The sequence below is a fragment of the Erpetoichthys calabaricus genome, chromosome 9 (genome assembly GCF_900747795.2).
Source record: "Erpetoichthys calabaricus chromosome 9, fErpCal1.3, whole genome shotgun sequence".
NCBI lineage: Eukaryota > Metazoa > Chordata > Cladistia > Polypteriformes > Polypteridae > Erpetoichthys > Erpetoichthys calabaricus.
Genome location: NC_041402.2, coordinates 86,041,933 through 86,063,932, shown reverse-complemented (window position 1 = coordinate 86,063,932; position 22,000 = coordinate 86,041,933). Strand labels below are relative to the sequence as shown.

General features: G+C 39.1%; 1 protein-coding gene across 1 annotated transcript; it reads left to right on the top strand.

Annotated features, from left to right (window-relative positions):
• The first annotated feature begins 1,134 nt into the window (after positions 1 to 1,134).
• LOC114657179 (CBY1-interacting BAR domain-containing protein 2-like) lies at positions 1,135 to 21,855 on the top strand. Its single transcript, XM_028808920.2, has 9 exons — positions 1,135 to 1,197; positions 3,486 to 3,720; positions 4,338 to 4,406; positions 4,813 to 4,914; positions 5,793 to 5,798; positions 9,761 to 9,865; positions 13,930 to 14,043; positions 14,326 to 14,439; positions 21,355 to 21,855. The coding sequence occupies exons 1-9, from the start codon at positions 1,178 to 1,180 to the stop codon at positions 21,469 to 21,471; spliced, it is 882 nt and encodes a 293-aa protein (XP_028664753.1). The 5' UTR covers positions 1,135 to 1,177; the 3' UTR covers positions 21,472 to 21,855.
• The last annotated feature ends 145 nt before the right edge of the window (positions 21,856 to 22,000 follow it).

The window sequence follows — 22,000 nt, the reverse complement described above, 5'->3', positions numbered from 1 at the left end:
CATTCAAGCTTCACACATCCAGTTTGAGATTCCAGCCTTCAATGCTGGATCTGTGAAGTAGAAGTGCTACCCACTGTGCATATTGTAATTCATTCACATGAAAAAGTAAAACCAACGTTAAATTATCAGCCTATTTACAGATGTTTAAAAGTGCAACTGAGCACATGTATGAACCTGTTCTCATCTGTGAAGAGAATGGGGCACCAATGGCGGCGCTGACAATTGTGGTGTTCTCTGGTGAATGCCAATTGAGTTGCATGGTGATGGGCTGTGAGCACAGGTCCCACTAGATGACGTCGGGCCCTCGTGACATCGTAATGGAGTCTATCTGTTTCTGATAGTTTGGTCAGAAACATGTACACCAATAGCCAGTTGGAGGTCATTTTGTAGGGCTCTGGCAGTGCTCCTCTTGTCCCTCCTCGCACAAAGGAGCAGATGCCAGGCGTGGTGCTGGGTTGATGCCCTTCTACGGTCCTGTCCTTCTCTCCTCATGTAATGGCTTGTCTCCTGGTATCTCCTCCATGCTCTTGAGTCTGTGCTGGGATACACAGACAAACTTCTTGCAACGGCACGTATGGATGTGCCATCTTGGAGGAGATGGACTAACTGTGCTACCCGAATTGGCTGCAGGTACCATCTCATACTACAGTTAGTGACAAGGACACTAGCAAAACGCAAAATTAGAGAAGAATCAGTAAGGAAGGATAAGAAGAGAGCAATTTTCTGTGGCCATCTCCCTTAAAGCCATTCCCTTTATGGGGGTTTGTCTTGCTGTTGCCTCTGCAGTGCACCTATTGTCACTTTCATTAGCACCAAAGCAGGTGAAGTTGATTCACAATCGCTTATGCTTCCTAACTGGACAGCTTGATATCCCTGAAGCTCAAATGACTTGGTGTTAGACTGTGATGTTTTATTGTTCAGTTAATTTTTTGTACTAAAATGTGCTCATGCCCACAGTTCTCTTTGCCCTTTACCTTGTCATGCCCGAGTCTCGATACAGTACTGTCTTTTTTCCTGTGGTCTCGAGGGCGGGGCGTCTCGCGCTGTCCTGGCGAATGGGCGAGTAGCAGCTGAACTGTTTACGTTACCCTGGCAACTTGAAGTCGGCGTCGCCCATTTTCAGGTGCTGATCCTCAGTGCACAAGTAGTCACTTCTGTATACGAAACTCCAGCCAAAATGAATTCTGTTCTCTCCAGGTAAGTTTCGCCTTATTTATGAGTATTTTTGCCAGAAAATGTGCTAATATATTAAGAAGTACCATTTAGAATTGTTAGCGACTTTTTTTGAACTAAATTCAATGGAAGTTTGTTGACACATCGTCAAATAACTGGAAATTGATAGCGTGCGTTTTCAAGCCTCTCGCTGTCCATTAGTTTGTATTTCGGGTTGCTTTTTAGATTCTGTAATTTTCCCATTGTAATGATTTTATACAAAGGTGAGTATCATGCTGCGGTGCGGACTGACGCTCTGTGTTGCCAGGATAACCTTTGGGCCCCCGCTGCCATGGACGGGATTAAGTGCGTTATTGTGCATGTCACGCTATGGAGAGTTAGTTTCTTGCGATTGTCTTTTGTAATGAGCACCTTAAATAAAGTATATTGCATAAAATATCTGCATAAAGCTTCTCCACGGGGTCAGAAGCCCCCGTTGTGTATTGACCGTTGTTTTTCTGACAAGAAACTGTTAATCCTAACAAGTTCACAAATCTGGCAGTTTCTTTACATTTCTTCAGTTGTAACTTAATAAAATAAATAGTATATAAAATGTTTACAGCTTGCACATTTGTTCGAAAAGACTGAAATCAAAGAACGTTAAAAAAGATAACATTAGTAAACATAACAGAATGCATTTGGACTTTTATGGATTGGGTCCCAGAGGATAAAACAAGAGAACATCTGTCAAGAGTTTTCATTTCCCAGCAAAACTCACCCCCTTGGAAGTTTTCACTTCTTGTTTATTAAACAACATTGAATCACGGTGGATATAACGTGGCTTTTATGGACTCCAATCAACAGAAAAGACTCTTTAATGTCAAAGTGAAAACCGATCGCTGCAAAGCGATCTAAATTAATTACAAACATAAAACACAAAATAATTGGCTGCATATTCCCCCTTTAATATGACACAACTAAATGATCGCCTGAGCAGTTAGTTGCTTGTATAAGCTAGATAATTAATTAGATCACCTTTCAAGACTGTAATGTAGATGCACCTTATCTGAAAGGTTCAGCTTGTAAGGAGTCCATTTCATGACCTAACCTGTATAATGAAGACAAAAGAACACACCAAGCTACTCCACGAAAAGATTATGGAAAAGCACAAGTCAGTAGATGGAGAGAAGATAATATCCAAGTCACTAGAGCTTGACATTGTGACTTGGGGGCCCATACAAACTATAAAAATAACCACATATGTTATAGTCTGAACAGTACTGTTACATGTTTACATCACCTCCCATCTCAAATGTGGTAAACTGTTCATAATATAAATGCACAATATGAAGTAGTGCTTACTAAAGTTAACACATTCGAATCTTTGAAATTGTGAAAAAGTGCACAAATCCCATTAACAATATTTAAATGACAGGAAATCTTGATTATTTGTCAGCGTGTTGTAGTTGTGACAAAATGAGCAGTTATTTTAACAAAGGCCGTCATAACAGCATTATAGGCCCCCGGGCCTACACAACCACTCAGTAAGTTGCAGCATGTATTGATTAGCATGGGACCCCAGGCAACGGCCCAGCATACCCTTGCGTTATGATGTATGCCTAAGATTTGGGTGTATTTGTGGACTTAGCCAACCGATTTGACAGCTGGAATTTTTCTGTTATTTATTTACTTTATAACTGAGAAAGATACCACTTTTTTGTTTTTTAAATTGTCACAAGGCCTAGTGTGATGTGTCAGTCCTTTTCCTTTCCTTCTTTGCTGCCGCCTCCACTCCTTTCTCGCAAGCTCTGTCCTCCCCCACCCAAGTCTGGCTCCCAGAGTGGAGTGAGGTGGCCTCTTTTATACCTGCACCCGGAAGTGTTCCAGGTACTCCCAATCAACTTCCGGCAGCACTTCTGAGGCGGAAGTGCTGCATACCAAGGCTCCGGAACTGTCCAGGTGCCCCCTGTTGGTGGTTATGGGCCCCTGCAGGGTTGAGCTTCTAAGCTCCAAGCCTGTGGCCCGATGCAGCCCAGGGGTGCTGCCGTCTCGTGTCTGCTGTTGACATGTCTTCTCCCCTGGTCCTATCCTCAAAAGGGCATCCCGACTGGGCAAGGCCCCCGGCCGTCTGTCACATTATATAATGTCAAGGTGAGTTTGCTCTTATTTTAAATCAAGTTATGATAATGAGAATTCCTTTTTAAATAACCTGAAATGACATGCCCAAGAAATAGTTAAATTAATTTTCTTCTTATGATGATGCTGCTGTTCAATCAGCTTTATAAATGATTTATCATTTCTTATACTTTTCTTTTTACATTTTTTCATTTCAGAGATAGCCAAATTCAAATCATGGAAAGCACAGTCAATAACGCTGACAAGTACCTGGGACTGCTCTGTGTATCGCTGGCTTCCTACACGCGTAAAACAGCGAAATTAAGAGACAAGGGAGACTCGGTAGTTAAGCAGCTGATTGACTTTGCCAACACAGAGAATCCAGAGCTCAGAACATGCTTGAAGAATTTTGCTGAAGATTTAGCAAAGATACAAGATTATATGCATGCAAAGGTAACAGTGAGCCTTGTATTGCAAAACTAAAGAGTGGTTGGTATTGGCAGTAGCCTCAAATGTGTTTGTAAAACTCAGTTCTGTTGAATTTAGTAGTACCTCTGTCTCACTTGGTTTACTTTTTAAAAATAAGAATAAAAAAACAGTTTTTACCTCTCTTAGATAGTAACAGAACCATCAATCCTAAATTCAAGTAGTCTATTGTTGTCTTATTGATATGACAGCCAAGATGGCATGCATAAATTAAATAAGATGTGTTTTTTATGAAGTACATTGAGGTTTTGTTTTTTAATAAATTTCTGTTGATCACAGTTCAGGAGAGGGGTGACATGTTGCGTGTTCATCTGACATGCAAACAGTGCCGGTACTAAGTTATTTTGCGCCATAGGCCAAGCTTATTAGCACACCAACTGACTGTTCGGTAGCTAACCTGTGCGGCTGGGTTTCCCCCTGCTTATGTTATGCACCCTAAGCGAATGTCTGATTTGCCTTAATGGTGGTACTGGCCCCACATACAAATAAGAATTGCACCGTATTTTGTACATGGGACACTACTACTGCTGCTATCGCCACAGTTCTAAAATGTTTTTTTTTGATACGTGTCTTTTTGTTTTGAGGTGGAGAGATTAGAAACCAGAGTTGTCAGACCTCTTAAAACGTACGGAGATATTATCAAACATAAAAAGGTACGTTTGGAGTTATAAACTTGTTTTGAATTATATTTACACTATATTATCTGATATTCTTTACTTTACTGTACATTATTTTGACTTTGTTGTACGCCCTTTATTTGTTGCACTTTGGATATAATATTGAATGTCTTACTGCATTATTTGTAGTTAGTTTTTTTCACATTATCCTTACAAAAGTGTTTCAAACTTCCACAATTTATGTGTCATTACTCTGAACGTTTAGCTGTTTATAGAACTACAGCTTTGTTCATTCTTACAGCATACTTTTGATCCTCTGCACAACTAATGTAAGCAATATATTGTAACAATAATAGCAATTAGCATTTTCAGAATTGTTACATTAAGGTTTGAACTGTACAAAATAGTTAATTTGATATTACTTTTCTGCCCCATGTTCCAGGCAGATATAAAGAAGTTCAATTCAGTTCGAAACCGAGAGATCAAAGAACTGGAAAAACTGGAGAAGCACAGACAGAAATACCCGTCGGACAGACAAGGGATTGTATCTTTTATTGAATTGGCCTGCAATTTTTGAAGTTCGGCTGGAGTCAGTTATACTATTTTAAATTGTATTAATAATCTACAGACGAAGTTTTAGTAATTTCTGCATATTAAACTGTGCAAAGCTTTTGTTGGTGATGTAAGTTAAAGGGATGAACAGTTAACAGCCCATATTGTTAGTGTCGTAGATGTCTGTCAGCTATAAATACTCAATTTGTTAACTGAGTAAAGCATAAAATCCTAATGATGGAGTGTGTATGGTTTCTCTCATAAAAGTTAATGAAAATGCGATTAGACACTAATAATACATTAGCTGCATTAACAGAGAACTTCAGGTAGATTGCGATAGATGTGAAATTTTAGGGAGCAATTTATTTGATTATGTGATATTAATGGCAGTTTATTTTATTATGTAATATCATATTGTGCGTTTGAATTTTGTTAAATTATAATCCAACTGGCTATTCATTATTTCTTATTTAAAATATCATAGTGGGTAGCACTGCTGCCTCGCAGTTGAGAGATCTGGGGACCTGGGTTCGCTTCCCGGGTCCTCCCTGCGTGGAGTTTGCATGTTCTCCCCGTGTCTGCGTGGGTTTCCTCCGGGTGCTCCGGTTTCCTCCCACAGTCCAAAGACATGCAGGTTAGGTGGATTGGTGATTCTAAATTGACCCTAGTGTGTGGGTGTGTTTGTGTGTGTCCTGCGGTTTGTTGGCACCCTGCCCAGGATTGGTTCCTGCCTTGTGCCCTGTGTTGGCTGGGATTGGCTCCAGCAGACCCCCGTGACCCTGTGTTCGGATTCAGCGGGTTGGAAAATGGATGGATGGATGGATATTAAAACATGCGTTTTCTCTTTTTCCTTAACATGTTGTTTTGCAGTCCCAGGTAAGTGTCCTGAATACAGCACCTGTATCCTTCTTCATGTGCTAGATTTATGGTCAGGTTACTAAATATTACATTAATGTGCCTACATTAAAAGAAATGTTAATAATTAAGTGGCCCAGTGTGATTTAGTTTCTCACTCAGGGCTGCTCTGATACTACCAGAATATGTTCTTGCTCCCTAGGAGCCTGTATGCTCAGAAAATGGACAGTTGGAAGGTAGTAGGAATTATTCAAAAGAATAACCTTTAAACCTCCTTAATGTTAGACCTGAGCGTCACTCTGTCTGTGAAAACAGTGCTAAAAGTGTTAGTCCCGAGTGTCACTCAGGCAATTGTATAGACATGTCTTGCGTAAGTGCAAGACCCAAGGACTACTTGGGCTGTAAAAGTGCTAGCAGCGTTAGTCCTGAGTGTTACTCAGGCAATGGTATAGGCATGTCTTACATAAGCGCCTGGCCCGAGTGCAACGGTGCAGATGCATCTTCTCTTTGCCTCATAATGACGTCTTGTAAGAAATGTTTCTCAGCATACCAAGTGTTGCACGCTTTTGACAGTGATATGAGTAAGGATGTGAGGAGCCTGTCAGCAGTGATGATGAAGTGAATGTGTCTTTAGGCAGTGAAACTGAAACGAACAGTGAAACAGAAAGTGATTCTGATGAATCTGAAAGAGACGCTTGATCACGTTTGAGTTTCTGTTGACCCTGCTTCAAATGAACCAGCCCACCTCATTTTGATTTTGTGGGGCAGCTAGGAATAAAAGTGAACTATGACAGCCAAGATCCACTTACTTGCTTGAACTTAATTCTTGATGATTATGTGATCGAAAGAACTGTTGTTGAGACGAACCGTTATGCTGACCAGTGTCAGGTAAATGACCATACACCTAAGAAGTTTTCCCATTCACAGATATACCATACAAAAGACATATTTTGACAGTATATATGGTATTAGCATCATTATTATTATTATGCATTTCATATTATTATTATTATCATTATTATTATTTTTCTTCTGACTTTGTACTTTTAGTGTTTTGCACATTTTTGACAGTATATACAGTATTAGCATCATCATTTTTCATATTATTATTATTATTTGAATCATTATTATATGGTTTACACTTCTGACTTTGTACTTTTAATGTTTTGCATGTTTTTTACAGTAGAAAGATGAGATTTAATAAAAATGTAATTTTTCAAGCTAAAAACTTCAACACTTTTTACATGTTTTTTTGAGAAAAAAATGTAATGTTAAGGAGTTTAATTAAGCTTAACACTTTATGTAATGTCATAGTCTCCGGCTTTCCATTACAGACCTAGGTTACTGTTGCTGTCCGGTTTGTGAGGTTAAGTTTAGGATTTGGGTAGGGGTAGATTGTCTGATTTTGAACCGTGTGTCACGATAATAGAAAAGTACCAAAAATGTTATTAATGAGTAACAGAAAAATATAAATCCCAAAACATCAACATAATCAGTGACAGGTATTCCTAGTGTCCACTGCCGTACTAATGCAGATTTAGTATACTGGTTTTATGTGATACGTTTTGTAACAGTCAGCAACACGCAAAGACATGGTTTAAACAGATGTAGGGAGATTATTTTGTAATATTTTCTCCGTTACATGACAGGCTACAATGTCAGTGTCTGACCTGCACGATGAACACCACTCATTGTGTTACTGTATCCTACTATAGCACAAGGCATAGTGACTTTTACATTTCCCCCTGACACAAACATTAACTGTTGCTGTAATGTGAACAGTGCTTAGCAGGCAAATGTCTTTCTTGTTCTTCCACTTGATCATAGTCATTTTGCCCTTTTGCCACACAGCTACTGCACCACAATGCTGCTTTGAATGTCACCAGGCATATCATGATGGTTCACTCGTACAGTGTCGTTTGCACCAGTTTTCCATTTAAGTAAAATGTCAAGTGATTGAGGTTAGACATACAAACTGTCCATCGTTATACAGTAACCTTTGTCAATCAAATGGTCTGCTAGTGACCGCACAGATAATGTTGCAACACCGTATTGACTGTACTTGCCATCCCACTTGCTTTTGTCATCTGAGTTCTTGAAGTACCAAGAGCTTGTTTCGCACAGCATATAGAACTTGACACCAAATCACACTCATTTGGATGGAATATACTATGTCCATAACAGTCTTTCCTTGTAACCTATGAGACTTTTGTTAATACATATGTCACATTATACACTTTCTGCATATTTTTGATGATTCCCTGTACACATTCCACAGTTTGTATAGTTCCTGCGGTGGGTGATGGACTTCATCATCATTATTAGTGAAATGCAGGTATTTCATAATGAGTGAAAAAAGACACTCATTCATAACTTCACCAAAAATGGGTGTCTGCAACAACAGGTTTGTGGACAATACCATCTCTGGACTGGTTTACCCACTACAGTACACCATGAAGTATCAGGTCACGGAAAACCACCCACATGCCATCTGCAGTAACAGACTGCCAGTGACGGCAACAAGCAAATGGTTTACTGTGACTTTTCTGGCAATGATTAGCATAATGGCGAATTTCAGCATCTATTTACTTGTCCAGACTATCATCGACAAATTGTAAATAGTCCAGATAATAATGATCAACAGACATCTTTAGACTTAGGTTTCGTGTAAATGGAGCAACATAGAGGTGCAGGATTGTCGTCAGTAGTATGAAAATGACATCAAATATGAACATCAGTGAAACTTGGCATATAGGAATCTGCTGAGCATGCGTCAGTTTCACTGTCTGTGTCATTATCTGATGATCAATTCATATCAATTCCAGCAATGGGTCAGCTTCAGTTTGCTATATAACTTCCTTATGGCTTTTCTTTTGCCATTGTGTTTTTGGTTAAGTTCCATCCCACTCATAAATATCGATGACTTATCATAGAATTACTATAATATGGCAGAATGCATAGAAATATTCATGATTTTTTGCAACATGATGTTATTTTATCCACTAGATGACAGAAGAATACTGTCCCTGGTGGTGTTCAGGTTTAACAGTGTAAAATTACATTACACATCACCCCGAATCTGACTTTGACTTAACCATATTTACGTAGAATTCCAAGCCCAATTCACACTCTGAGGTTAATGAAAAGGAGGTTAATAACTTGAGAAACCATCCCACTTAAATTTCCTGGTGGTTTGTTAGAGTCTAGCACTGTTTAAATTATTATCTTTAGCATTCATCCATTTTTTATAAGGTGCAGCTGAGCCTATGATCAAACATCAGATTAGGCAGGACTTCTTCCTATAAAATACACTAATCCAAGGAATTCAAATGTTTGCATTCAAAACCAGATTAGTTTATATGGAATTTGTGTCTACTACAGTAAATAAAGTTTGGTTTGTAGTTATAATATTTGATGGTCTGACTATTCAGACTCCTCATGTCTGGACAAACTGGTGAGGAAGGCAAGCTCTATTGTTGGCATGGAGCTGGACAGTTTAACATCTGTGGCAGAGCGAAGGGCGCTCAGCAGGCTCCTATCAATTATGGAGAATCCACTGCATCCACTTAATAGTATCATCTCCAGACAGAAGAGCAGCTTCAGCGACAGACTGCTGTCACTGTCCTGCTCCACTGACAGATTGAGGAGGTCGTTTCTCCCCCAAACTATGCGACTCTTTAATTCCACCCGGGGGGGTAAATGTTAACATTCAACATTCAACATAGTTATTGTCTGTTTTTCACCTGCATTATTATCATTCTTTAATTTAATATTATTTATTGTATCAGTATGCTGCTGCTGAAGAATGTGAATTTCCCATTGGGATTAATAAAGTATCTATCTATCTATCTATCTATCTATCTATCTATCTATCTATCTATCTATCTATCTATCTATCTATCTATCTATCTATCTATCTATCTATCTATCTATCTATCTATCTATCTATCTATCTATCTATCTATCTATCTATTCTAAACCAGGCTGAATCCAACGCCCTTAAAGCTACAGTTGATTCAAACCGCACCACACGCCAACTTGAAGAAACTATCAACGATTTCCAGAAGCAAAAACTATCAGACATCAAGGTACAATTTTTTTCTTTTTCCAAATTTGAATATTCAAATACACTTAGTTTGTTAAATTAGAAAGAATTTAATTTAAACTATATACAGTAGATATATAGTAGATAATCAATGATCAAAACACTTCAAATATATGTATTACTTAATTTCATTTATTATTTTAACAGCATTGTTAGAGAGTGTAAACATACAGATGCAAAGATTACAACCCGTTAGCAGATTTCTTAATTTTACAAACAATCGGGTTAGTACATGGGGAAACTGGTGTCCTATTAGGATGATGTTCCATTTGATACTGCTCTCTTAGAAGAATATTAGTATTCTCAAGACATGGAATATTTCTTCTAGAATTGTGACCTTTGCATATAATAGGGCTGGGGGGTTATGCTCTCATATGCCTCGATTCATAGTTTACTTTTAGGAATGCTCTAATTATATCAATGAGAACCTTACCCAGAACAGGGTTATTGGAACCTTCTCGTGGAGCCAGGCCTGTTCAGCTCAGCCTTGAAGAGCTGTATGGAGTTACCATGTGAGCTTACAATCGACAAGGAGCAAGAGTCAGATGACAGGCAAGAGTGGGACAGACCCAGGCATTCCAAACTTTGATGATACAAACTGGCTTTTGGGATATGGGGCTGAACTACTTTGACAGAAAAGGGTCCAGAACTTGACTGGAAGGTTAAAAAATACAGTACCTGCTAAATATATGCAGAGTATTGGCTGTGGAACCAAATGTCAGAATCAAAGGGTAGTCTGTCTGTTAGTTGCCCCAAGAGAGGGGGCCTAAGCAGGTTTTGTGTTCATCACAAGCCCCCTCTGGGTGCCGTATAATTGGAGTGTATTGTAGTACAAGTAGATAAGAGGGTTGCCACAATGCAACTCTTAGTTGCAAACAGGAAAACTGTTCAGAGTATCTGGCCTCTTTAGAGATATTGGATTCAATGCTCAAAAGGACACCATCTGCTGGCTCTGTAGTCCTATTGATGGAGATACCTGGAGGTGTATGATTCAGGGTAACAGCCTTTCTGATCTGAATCTAAGTGGTGAATTGTTACTGGATTTTTTCAGTAGCCGAAACAATTGCACATTTGTGGATGGAGATCTGTAAAGCTATGAGATATGATTTCAAGACAGCCTCAAATAGCTTCTGGAAAACTGTTTGAGGACTTGGATAGGTTAGGCTTTCCAGGCTGTTCTCGGTAAGGATGGGGAAACAGTGATCTCGTTGGGGATATCATTGAGAAGTAAAGAGAGCACTTTGAGAAGTGTCTAAACTCAATAGATGTGGCGATGTCAGTAGCTTTGGATTTAGCTGGGTCCATCTCTGTGGCTGAGGGTGCTACAGTGATTAAAAAGCTCCATAATGGAAAAAGCCATAGGGGCGGATGAGTCCTGATTGGAAATACTGAAAGCATTGGGTATTAGTGGGGAGTCGTGGCTAATGTATGTCTTTAGTGTTGTGCAGAATCTGGGGATTGAGCCTCAGGGGTGTGGAAATCAATTTTTTTTCTACTTGTCCATGGACAAGTAAACTTAGAAAATCCACTTGTCCACCAGTTAAATTCACTTGTCCATAAACAAATAACAAAAGTGAAAAATAGTTTATTTTTTCTGATCTCTTTTATTGATACCAAAACTGCCTTCCATTTTAAAACTGAAAAAAGTTTTTTCAGGGAGTAGTATTTGCCATCTTGCTCTAGAACATTTTATAAAAGATTCCCTTATCATTTTAACTCACTAATAAACAATGCCTTCATTATAGCTACACTAGTTCTGTTTCACATACTACAGTACAGTGAAGATTTTTATAGATATTTCATAACCTTTGGAAACCGTTAGAATGTTTTCTTCTTTATTTTTTAATAAACTGACAGCGCAAAACCAACTTGTTTTATATGAAATATTCTCTAATCAAAAACTATCTATTGACCGCTCATCAAAATTGATGTTGTCACGCAATAAATTTCTTAACTCCTCAATATATCATAACCTACACGAAATCGCAAATTTCAGGAAAGATTAACTGCCTAACAAGCTTTGTTATGTGGTGAAAACAATTGTATTGTAAGTAAAATGACTGCATTTTTATGTAGAAACAATGAATTTTATCAATCTTCTTCTATAATACGCTACCGTGGCTGTTCATTTGTCTATCCAGGATTTTTAAATCACCTGTAGCTCGCAAACCATTTCACCTTTTGACTTGAAATTTGGTACACATACAGTATACTACGTGACATCTACTATCCGCTTTCGGGGTGATGATTTGTATTACTCTTTATTTTTATTTTATTTTATTGTTGAATCAACTCTCGGCAGCGCGCAGCAGGGCGGCGCATGCGTATGGGAGCCGTTCTCATTCCCCACCACCTTCTCTAATCATTCTTGAGGCAGATTGAAGACTTAAGTGCCAGTTTAAGTGAAAAATTAAAGAAAACGTACTAAGTAATTGCAACACAAAAACTAACTTAATCAGTTTTAACGCGAAAAGATGCCACCGAAAGAAGAGAAGCAGTGGGCCGCTACGGTGGAGAAAAGAAGAGCTGCTCAGGAAGCAGCAAGCGCATCAACCTCTGAGCAAATGAATGCTAAACGTACAGAGAAAGAGGATGAAAACTAGGAATGCTCAAGTCAAGTGTATTTATTCACTGCATGTTATCGTGCAGTACGCCGTTACGGGTAATATATAAAAGTTATTGATTATAATGAAAAATCATCAGATTACATCGTAATGTCGGCATGAAAAAAATGACCGCATCTCCAAGCGTGTACGTATTAGGGTAAAATACTTATGTAAGACCGTAAGAGTGCTTCCCCTTTGAAAAATCAGCTGTCATTTTGTAAACAATATTGAAGACCAATTTGAGACATGAAGAACATGCCTAAGTAGACTGTTTCCGCACAAAGTACGTACCCAAATGTGAAAGTAGTGGTAAAATGTGCCCTGCACAGCACATATATTTTTCTCCAGAAAATTGCACTTGTCCGCGGACAACTGAAACAGAAAAACACGCTTGTCCGACGGTCAATTTACCCGTGTCGGACGAGTCGGGCGTTGGATTTCCGCACCCCTGAGCCTTGAGGCTTCCAGCATGGTCAACCCAACAAGAGGCTGCCTTTCAATTACAAATTTAGCCTCCAGACTTTCTGGCAAAGCCTTGTGGGGTACTGGAATAGAAACTCTGTCTAATAGCTGAACCTCATGTTCAGGAAGCACAAAATGAATGTCATCCTCTCAGTGGAACAACTCTTGATCTTTTCACAAACCTTTGAAGGTTCATGGGGAATTTGCCAGTCCTCTGTATCTTTGCTTGGTGTATTTAGAACAAGCTTATAACTGTGGAACCTGAGGTATCTTTTGGCAGCTGCTGCAAGAGTATGAGGTTCCAGGGCTACTACTGCCTGCCATTCTGTCCCTGTATTTGCAGAGTTGGAGTCATGTTAACATACATTAAGTCGAAACCATTCAATGTGGTCATTGGATTCTGGTGCATTTCGTCTCATTTCCCGGACATTAAGGTGTGGGTGAGGTTTGCTGGAGGTCAACTTTGAGATCTTTAGGGTTGCATCTCTGTTTTATAGCTCTTTTAATTGTAGCTTTATGGCTGAGACATTAGTTTTTTTAAACCACAAGTTTATTGGGTAAGTCCTGACCCCCCAACTACATAAATTTACATTAGAATGTAAAGCTTGTTTGGTTGATTAATTTGTAGTTACTAAGCTTGGATAACTGGAGATGATCTACCACACAAGGAAGCCCTATATGTTTATTTTAGTATTAATTAGTGATAATAATCCAAGTAAATGTGGTTCATCTTTGTTTTTGTTCATTCATCTGTGGAAAGCACTTTGAGTTGCATGTAAATGTATGGTAAAGTGCTATATAAATAAAGTCATTATTACTATTATTATTGTTATTATCATTAACAAATCTCAATGTACTATTATTTGTTTTATAATAGTATATTTATGACATACTGTATATCGTACAAACTTTGTACTTATGTTCTGCATTTACTTGTGTTGCTTTAGCACTTCAGGTTTCTACCTTTCTTGTCTTTCAGAAATTTGTGTCTGAATTTATAACCATTGAAATGTTGTTTCATGCAAAAGTTCTGGAAATCTATTCCAGTGCCTTTCAAAACTGGGAAAATCTCGATATCGAGAAAGATTTGCAGGTAAGTGAACAACTAGAATGAATGACAGACAAATTAGAGAATTAGTGAACATCTGTTTGTAAGGGCTTAAACTGAAAAGTATTGTTTAATGTATATTAAAACATTTTATAAGAAATAAAATTGCATGTACAGTAAAATCAAAAACTGTGATCTAGGTATTGTAAAATTATAAAATGTTATTATCATATTGTGATGGAAAAATGTAATACAATGCTATTAGCTGTGAGTCGTTTTAAACAGTGACATAATTTTAATTAATAAATATATTCCACCTTCTTCCAGGTGTACAATTCAAGGATACATATTGATGATGGCAGTCTTAATGATCAAACATCAGGCCTTGACAAAACAGGCCCAGCAGGATTTACACTGCAGAACCCAAACTCAACACTTCAGGTCAGTCACTTTTTAAATTTCTTGTACAAATCGGTCACTGACATGGTTAATTCCTTATAGGTGAGAGGAACCTCTTAACTGTTAAACAACATATAGTACTGTCTATACTGTACAAGTAGCGTTGTCTGTGCAGTCTGGATGTTCTACTTGTGCACTCTGGCTTTCTCTCGCATCTGAAGGGTAGACATGTTAGGCTTCTTGAAATTCCTAAATTGACGGCTTGGACAGTAATGGTGGGGCCGTGTTGGTGAGTGATGCACTTGTAGCTTTGCACATTTGCTCCCAGCGTTGTATCTGATGCTGCTGGGTTAAGGTCACGTGACCACGTCATGGGAAAAAAAGTCATGAAACAGATGACTGCATTTAAGGACCAAAAATAAGTTAATTTTGATGGTGGATTCCTCATCAGGTGCACATCTGGAATAAAATATGTGATAAACAGATGAAAAGAAGTGGGGAAGGAAACAAAAGGAACAAAACCAGAGATGAAAAGGGTGGATGGCTATAGGCCATATGAGTGGATTAAAAGGCTCTTTGGCTGTTTCTGTGCTGAAATGATGTGAAAAAGAAGTGTAAAAATAACCTTAGCTTCCTCTGTTTTTCTTTGTTTTGTGTCTTTAAATCCTTCTGAATTGGTCAGCGTGGCTCAGATCAAAAGAAGTGAGATGTACTTCAATAGACAGTTGATTCTGTAGTTGTCAGGACACATTTTAAAGGAAATTGTTCACATACAGCGGATTCAGAAAGCATTCAGACTCCTACACTTTTTTCACATTTTCAAAGTTGCAGCCTTATGTGAAAAACATTTAAATTATTTTTTTTCTCTCATCAAACAACACTCCATACCCTACAATGATGCAACAAAATCATAACTTTAGAATAATTTACAAATGTATTACATTTATTTATTAGGCCAACACCTTTATCCAACATTGAATTACAACTTTTGAGGTACATCTCTTTTGGTTTTCCAGACAGGTGAAGTGACTTGCTCCGGGTCACATAGTGTCAGTGGTGGGATTTGAAACCCCAACTTCAGGGTTTGAAGTTGAAAGCTTTAACCACTACATCACACTGCCTGCCTGTATTCCAAATAAAAAACTGAAATCTCATATTGACACACGTATTTAGACCCTTCATCATTGAAGATTCCCAAGGGCACAGTGACCTCCATAATTCTTAAATGGAGTAAGTTTTGGAACAACCACACCTCTTCCTAAAGGTGAGCTGCCAGGCCAAACTGAGCAATCAGGGAAGAGGAGCCATAGTAGGAGATGTGACCAAGAACCTAATGGTCACTCTGGCTAAACTCTAGAGAACATGTGTGGTGATAGGACAAATGTCCAGAGTGACAACTGTCACTGCAACAGTCTGCTAATCTGGGCTTCAGGGTAAGCTAAGCATGTTTGGGCCTGGCCAGTATTGGGATGGGAGACCATCTAGGAAAAGCTTGATTTGCAGCTGGAAGAGATGTTGGTGAGGCCAGCAGGTGGTGCTTACCCAGTAGTCTGTATGAAGACCTCAATTCCCCTGTGCATTAATAGGACACTGTGTTGTAAAAATGGTGCCATCCTTCAGATGAGATGTGAAACTGAGGTCCTGACTCTCTGTGGTCATCAAAGATCCCTGGGCGTCCTTTGTAAAGAGCAGGGTGTATCCCAATGTCCAGGCCAAATTGCCCTCCGTGGCCTAGTCATTCTGACCCCCTAACTATCCCATGTATCTAACTGGCCATCTGTCTCTCACCACTTCACCACCTAACAGCTAATGTGTGCTGAGGGTACTGGCCTAACAATGGCTGTCATCGCATCATCCATGTGGATGCTTCGCATTAGTAGTAGTTGAAGTGGCTTTGAAAGCGCTTTGAGTAGTGAGAAAAGTGCTATATAAATGTAATTTATTATTATTATTATTATATATTATTAACACAGTTTACCAAAACAATCTTAAAGACTGTGAGAAACAAGACTCTCTGGTCAGATGAAACCAACATTGAACTGTTTGGCCTCAGTTCTAAGCATCATACTGGTATCATACTGACATACCACTTTCTGGACTTTAACAAATTATTAGTTATTGTATTTGTCTGTAAGGCATTTCTGAAATTAGTCAGATGTCTTCTGGCCATTGATTAAGATTCAAGACTCAGGGTTTTTTGAGGGGAAAATTGATCTGCATTCACAATGCACTCCGGTTATTTTTTGGCCCATTGCTTGCATGTAATGATTAAACCTCACAGACACACATGTAGGACTGATGGGTTTGCTGCCCCCGGACTCGCTGAAACATACAAAGGCCCATCTGGAGTGAGCTTCTTATAAGGCTACAGAAAAAACTAAATCAGATAGAATAAAATAAATTATTATTAGTAGTAGTGGTGGTGGTAAGCACTAGAAACAAGTTCAAATGAGACAAAGACAAGTCTAAGTCAATAGTTCCCAAACTCGGCCCACTGTAGCTACTGGTTTTTGTTGCAACCAACTTCGGTTTTTAATTCAACTGCAGGCTTAAATAAGGGGGCTCTTAGTTCTCAGTTCCTGAATTTTAAGGTCAATGTAGAAGTTACAAAGCTATGTTGGATATATTTTTATTAAAATGTACTAAGCAGTTAGATGGGAATAATGTAGTTTTAAAAAAATTTTTAACAATATTTTCAATTTGCTTTTTCACGTGTTCTGATTATTTCTAATTCATTATTGACTAATCAGTGAGTCTGAAGCAGTCGCAGCCTTTCACCATTCAGAGTTGTTCACCCGGGTGTCTGCTCTGCTTGGTTTTAATTTTAATTATTAGGATACAATGAAAGGAGCAAACTACTCAGGAAAAGGGCAAAACAATAGGAAAACAACAAAAGAAAGTTAAGTAATTAAGGCTATAGCGAAAGTAGAAATATTTCTTAATGTCTTATAAATGTAAAAAATGTACTGATGTGCTTTTATGAATATAGAATAAGAGAAAAGAAGAATAAGACCAGCTAACTAAACGACATCCATTATTATCACTGATTGTAATTGTGGTTGGAACAAAAACCTGCAGCCACAGGGAGTCCCCAGGACCGAGTTTAGGAATCACTGGTGTACTGTACCTTCAACCAGAAAATAATAGAAGACCTATTTTACATTTGCATGTATCTGTTGAAGTCAACTAGTTTCACGCAGACCTCGGACTGACAGTAACATATCCAACTCACCTGCCGGCTGGTAAGTCCCCAGTTCTATGTGATCGCACACAGACGTAAGCAGCGTCAGCAGGCATGTCTGGTAATCTGCACATCACACACTACTATTCTGCTGTTTTCTTTCTTTCCAGTGTGTTTGTTGGTTTGGACTTCCCGTAAACTGAGACTCTGGTGCCACCAAGTGACTGAACTCACTCCATGCACGTGGTAAAGCGTTTTGGACAGGAAAAACAAATCCCAATTGAGAATTGCACTTCCTATATTTGATTTTATATAAATGCATTTCAAATATCTATAGTACCTGCGTTATAACTAAGGCAATAACTACAAAAAGAAAGACCTGCTTTTGGTTTAAAGGTATGAACATACCTGACAAACTCAAGTTGTTTTGACTGTAAAACGTTTAAATACGTTAAAGAAAACTGCCTAGCAAGCTAACAGCTTCACTGGTGCGTCCACTCTGAGCTACTTAAGTTGAATGAATTCATTCTAACATCCCTGGTCCCTCGTCATTACAGACCACCTACAGGCTCACTTTTCTTCTCCGTCTCCTGCTCTCGTCTCTTTTATCAGGTCTACAGTTATTCCCTTTTTACAAGGATCATTAAGAATGGTGGAACAGATGCCTGGATTAGAGGGCTGTCAGGACCCTCAGTGTGGATCCTGGAGGGCTGCAGCGGCTGCAGGTTTTCATTCATTTCACTGGTGGTCAGTTTCTATTGCTAATGGGACAGACGTCTCTTAACTTTATTTGAGTTGACTTGCTTGTCAAGATTCAAAGCCCTTCAATGTCTCTCCAACAATATTGAGGCACAACAAAAGCCAGCAGCTGAGCAGCTGAGTCTCACTGATCCAACCAATTTCTCAAGTTCTGATATCTTCTAACGTAAAACAGATCCATTATTTAATTCTATGGCTAGTTTGTGCTCACATTCTGCCGTCACAGACTTTTGCAAAAGTGGATCAGGATTAAGCAGGCTTGCAACATGGTATGGGTTGCTTAAGATTCTTGAGAGCACCGTTAAGATGTTTTATGAACCAGAGCAGATCAGTATTTCTCAAACATTTCCGGTCATCTCAAGTGCTTGGCTGATGAATAAAGAAAAGAAAAGGAAAGAAACAATGAATGGTTCTTGATCTTAAAAAGCAAGTCATTTAAGGAAGCAGCACCATTTAGGTGAAAATCTGAAGTCACTGTGGCCCCCACCAAGAACCGGAGTCTGGCACCCCCATCGTGGTGGCCGTTGTTTATCTCCCACCCCTCGTAATGCTCGGTAGAGCTGATTACACATTTACTGTTTGTGAATGTTTGCTTTGGTGATGCTGGTGTAGTTGCTGGTGTCCATGAGATGTGCTGACTGAGGCTTCTCTCACATTTTCTTTCTTTTATATTGTGTGGTTTTGCTTGCCACTACAGGATCATGGGTAGATTTTTTGCAGCTTTTTTTTTCTTTTCCTATTCTCATTTTTGATACAGCATAGGAGCCAAGCTGTGCATGTGAGTGGGTGAGTGTTTGGAGCACTGCATGAGAATTTGTCAGAGCGGTAGAAAGAGGAGGCACAATGGGGGGACACTGGAGACTTAGAGAAGCGTGAAAGTTAGCAGATATTGGAGCACTTGAATTTATTGGAATACTTTGTAAAGAGATTGTAATGATGTGACTCATGGGAAACTAATTTGATTTCTTTATTCTTAACTTTATTTCATCATAATAATTAGCCAACAAAGTGACAGAATTCTTTGAATTTCTGGAAGGACAGAGCCGCACTAAAGAACGGTAAGACCGTGTGTAGTGACATGAGACTAAACTGAGACATCAGGCAAACTGGGAAGGGCTGTCAGTCCACTCTGTCCAGTGAAAAGGCCCAAACACAAGCGAGGCCTTAAACAGCTTCAAAGTAATTTGAATACCCACTGGGACTCGACAAGGCACCCAAAATGTAACAAACGTCGTCATAATAAGCCGCTGAAGCGGACAGACATACAGTGCATTCAAAGTTCACAGACCCTTCACTTTCTGCACACTTGATTGTGTTGTAGATTTAATTTTAAATGGATATATTTGCCATTTTGCTCATCAAGCTACACTCTGTAATCCATAATGAGAAAGCAATAACATGTTTTCAAGAAGGTTTGCAAATTTATTACAAATCAGAAGCTAAAATCTCTCATTCATTAGAGTATTCAGACTTTTAATTCAGTACTTTGGAGAAACCCCTTTCTGGCAGCAAGTGCAGCTTTGTGTCTCCTTGTGTTAGCCTCTATAAGCTTTCCATGCTTGCATTTGGGCAGTTTATCCCATTCTGCCTGGCAGATTCTTTCATTAGATTGGACGGGAGGCATCTGTAAACTGCCATCATGAGCTCTCTCCACAGATGTTCTGTGGGGTTTACGCCTGGGCCCTGGCTGGGTCACTCAAAGATGGCCAGACACTTGTCCCAACGTCACTCCAGCAGCTGTCTTGGCTTTATGCTTCGGGTCATTGTCATCTTGAAAGGTGAACTGTCACGCTAGTCTGGTGTGAGATTACTTCAAGGACTTCTCTGTATTTGCCTGCATTCTCCCTTCCTTCATGTCTGACCAGTCTGTGTGTCCCAACCGTTGAGAAGAACCCCATAGCAAGATGTTGCCACCATCATGCCTCTTCATAGGGATGGTGTTAGGCAGATGATGAGCAGAGTTCTACCCGCCTTGGGTAAAAGTTCAGTAGACCAGAGAATCTTTTTTTTCTCCTGAATGGCTTCCCTTTGTACCATAAATGCCAGCTTGATGTAGTGCCACTGTGATGGTCACCTATTGGACAGGTTCTCCCATCTCAGCAGAAGACAGCTGAAGCTCTGTTTGAGTGATCATTGGGTTCTTGGTCACCTTCTTGACCGAGGCCAATCTTGGCCAGTTACTTAGTTTCACCAGAAGGTCAACTCTAAGAAGAGTCCTGTTAGTTCCAAACCTCTTTAATTTCTCAATTATCATGTCTGTGTGATGTGTTGTCACCATGTTACCAAAAGGACACACAATGGCTCCTCCAATCATCTGAAGATCTGTCACAGCTAGTCTTACTTCATCTTTCCCTGCTGTCCATCATGAGTTTATGCTTTTCAACTTGAGCAAATACGAATTAGAAAGAGGCATGGCTGAAACTCTTTAAAATTAAGAAGGTAGTAAGTGTGTCCATTTTTACTGCAAAGATCAAGTGATACAAATGAAGGTTGCTATAGGAATCAAGCAAGTCACACAATTCAAATATGTAATGTAATCCGTAGATGAAGCATTTACTAATCGGTGTAATTTAAAATAACAACTTGGAGACCTTCATCATCATCATCATCACTATAATAATCATCATCTCAAGATTCCTTTGGAGACATCCAATGAAAAGGACCTGGTTGGCTGTTTAGTCCCAAGTGTCCCTTGTGTCATGTCTGAGCACAGAAAGGGACTGATGCAGGACTGGCAAGCACCGAGTAGCCAATCTGGTACATGCCTCCTTCTTGTTTCATTTGTGTGTGTTCATTTTCTCAGGATTTTGGTAAATTACATTCTTTTAGCTACCTTTTTGTGGTTTTACTTTCTTTCCTATAACACATAAGCATATGTATAAACTGAACAATAACGTGCTTTATGTAAGAGTGCTTGGACAAGTCATGCAGCAACTTCACATATGGTGTTCTGCATCTTATATGCCGAGACAATGCCTTGTTTTTTACCTCCGTCATGTTTTGTTATTTTTATGCAGAGCAATTTAAATACTTTACAAAGCAAACAGCAAACAATGGACACATACGAGTCTGAAGAGGATGATGATGACGACGATGATGCAAGTGAAGAAGAATATGCACAAATCAGAAGATAGGTGTTGGATTCCAATGCTTTTGTATCAATAAGTCACATCTTGTAATTTTATGTCATACAAAGTTTTTCTTTTATTAATTTCTACCTATTCTGCACTTTCTGTTGTTTGCGTAATAATTACTATAAACCATTCATGTTTTTTTGTTCTCTTAACATTCTTTTTTTGTATAAGCCCTTTAGAAACATAACCGGCACAGGCGAGTCCTGCGGTATGTCCCTATGTAGCCCGTCACACTTGCCTTATACTCTTGCTCCCGACGGCCTGTCACGACTGCAGTGAAGTGACATTGTCTGTGTCCATCAGTGATGCCCAAATGGGCCACAAGGTGCAAAGTGAAATATTTGGGTTTATGATCAGATACAAATTTCAGATTGGGGGAATAAAGAGAAACTGGGGCTTGCGTTAGTGAATTGTCTGAAGAATCTCGTGTACCTGCAGTGGGCTGCTCTTCAGTTTTGATTTGTTTGTAACATGAATGCTTCTGGGAATGGTACCTGGAAAAACAGGGACATTTTGTGCAACACGTATA

What these genes read in the sequence shown, in the direction of transcription:
- LOC114657179 (XM_028808920.2), top strand. Translation starts at nt 1,178, where the DNA reads ATGAATTCTGTTCTCTCCAG. An exon ending in ATATTATCAAACATAAAAAG is followed by an intron (nt 4,407 to 4,812) that starts GTACGTTTGGAG and finishes CCCATGTTCCAG; the next exon opens with GCAGATATAAAGAAGTTCAA. An exon ending in ATATCGAGAAAGATTTGCAG is followed by an intron (nt 14,044 to 14,325) that starts GTAAGTGAACAA and finishes ACCTTCTTCCAG; the next exon opens with GTGTACAATTCAAGGATACA.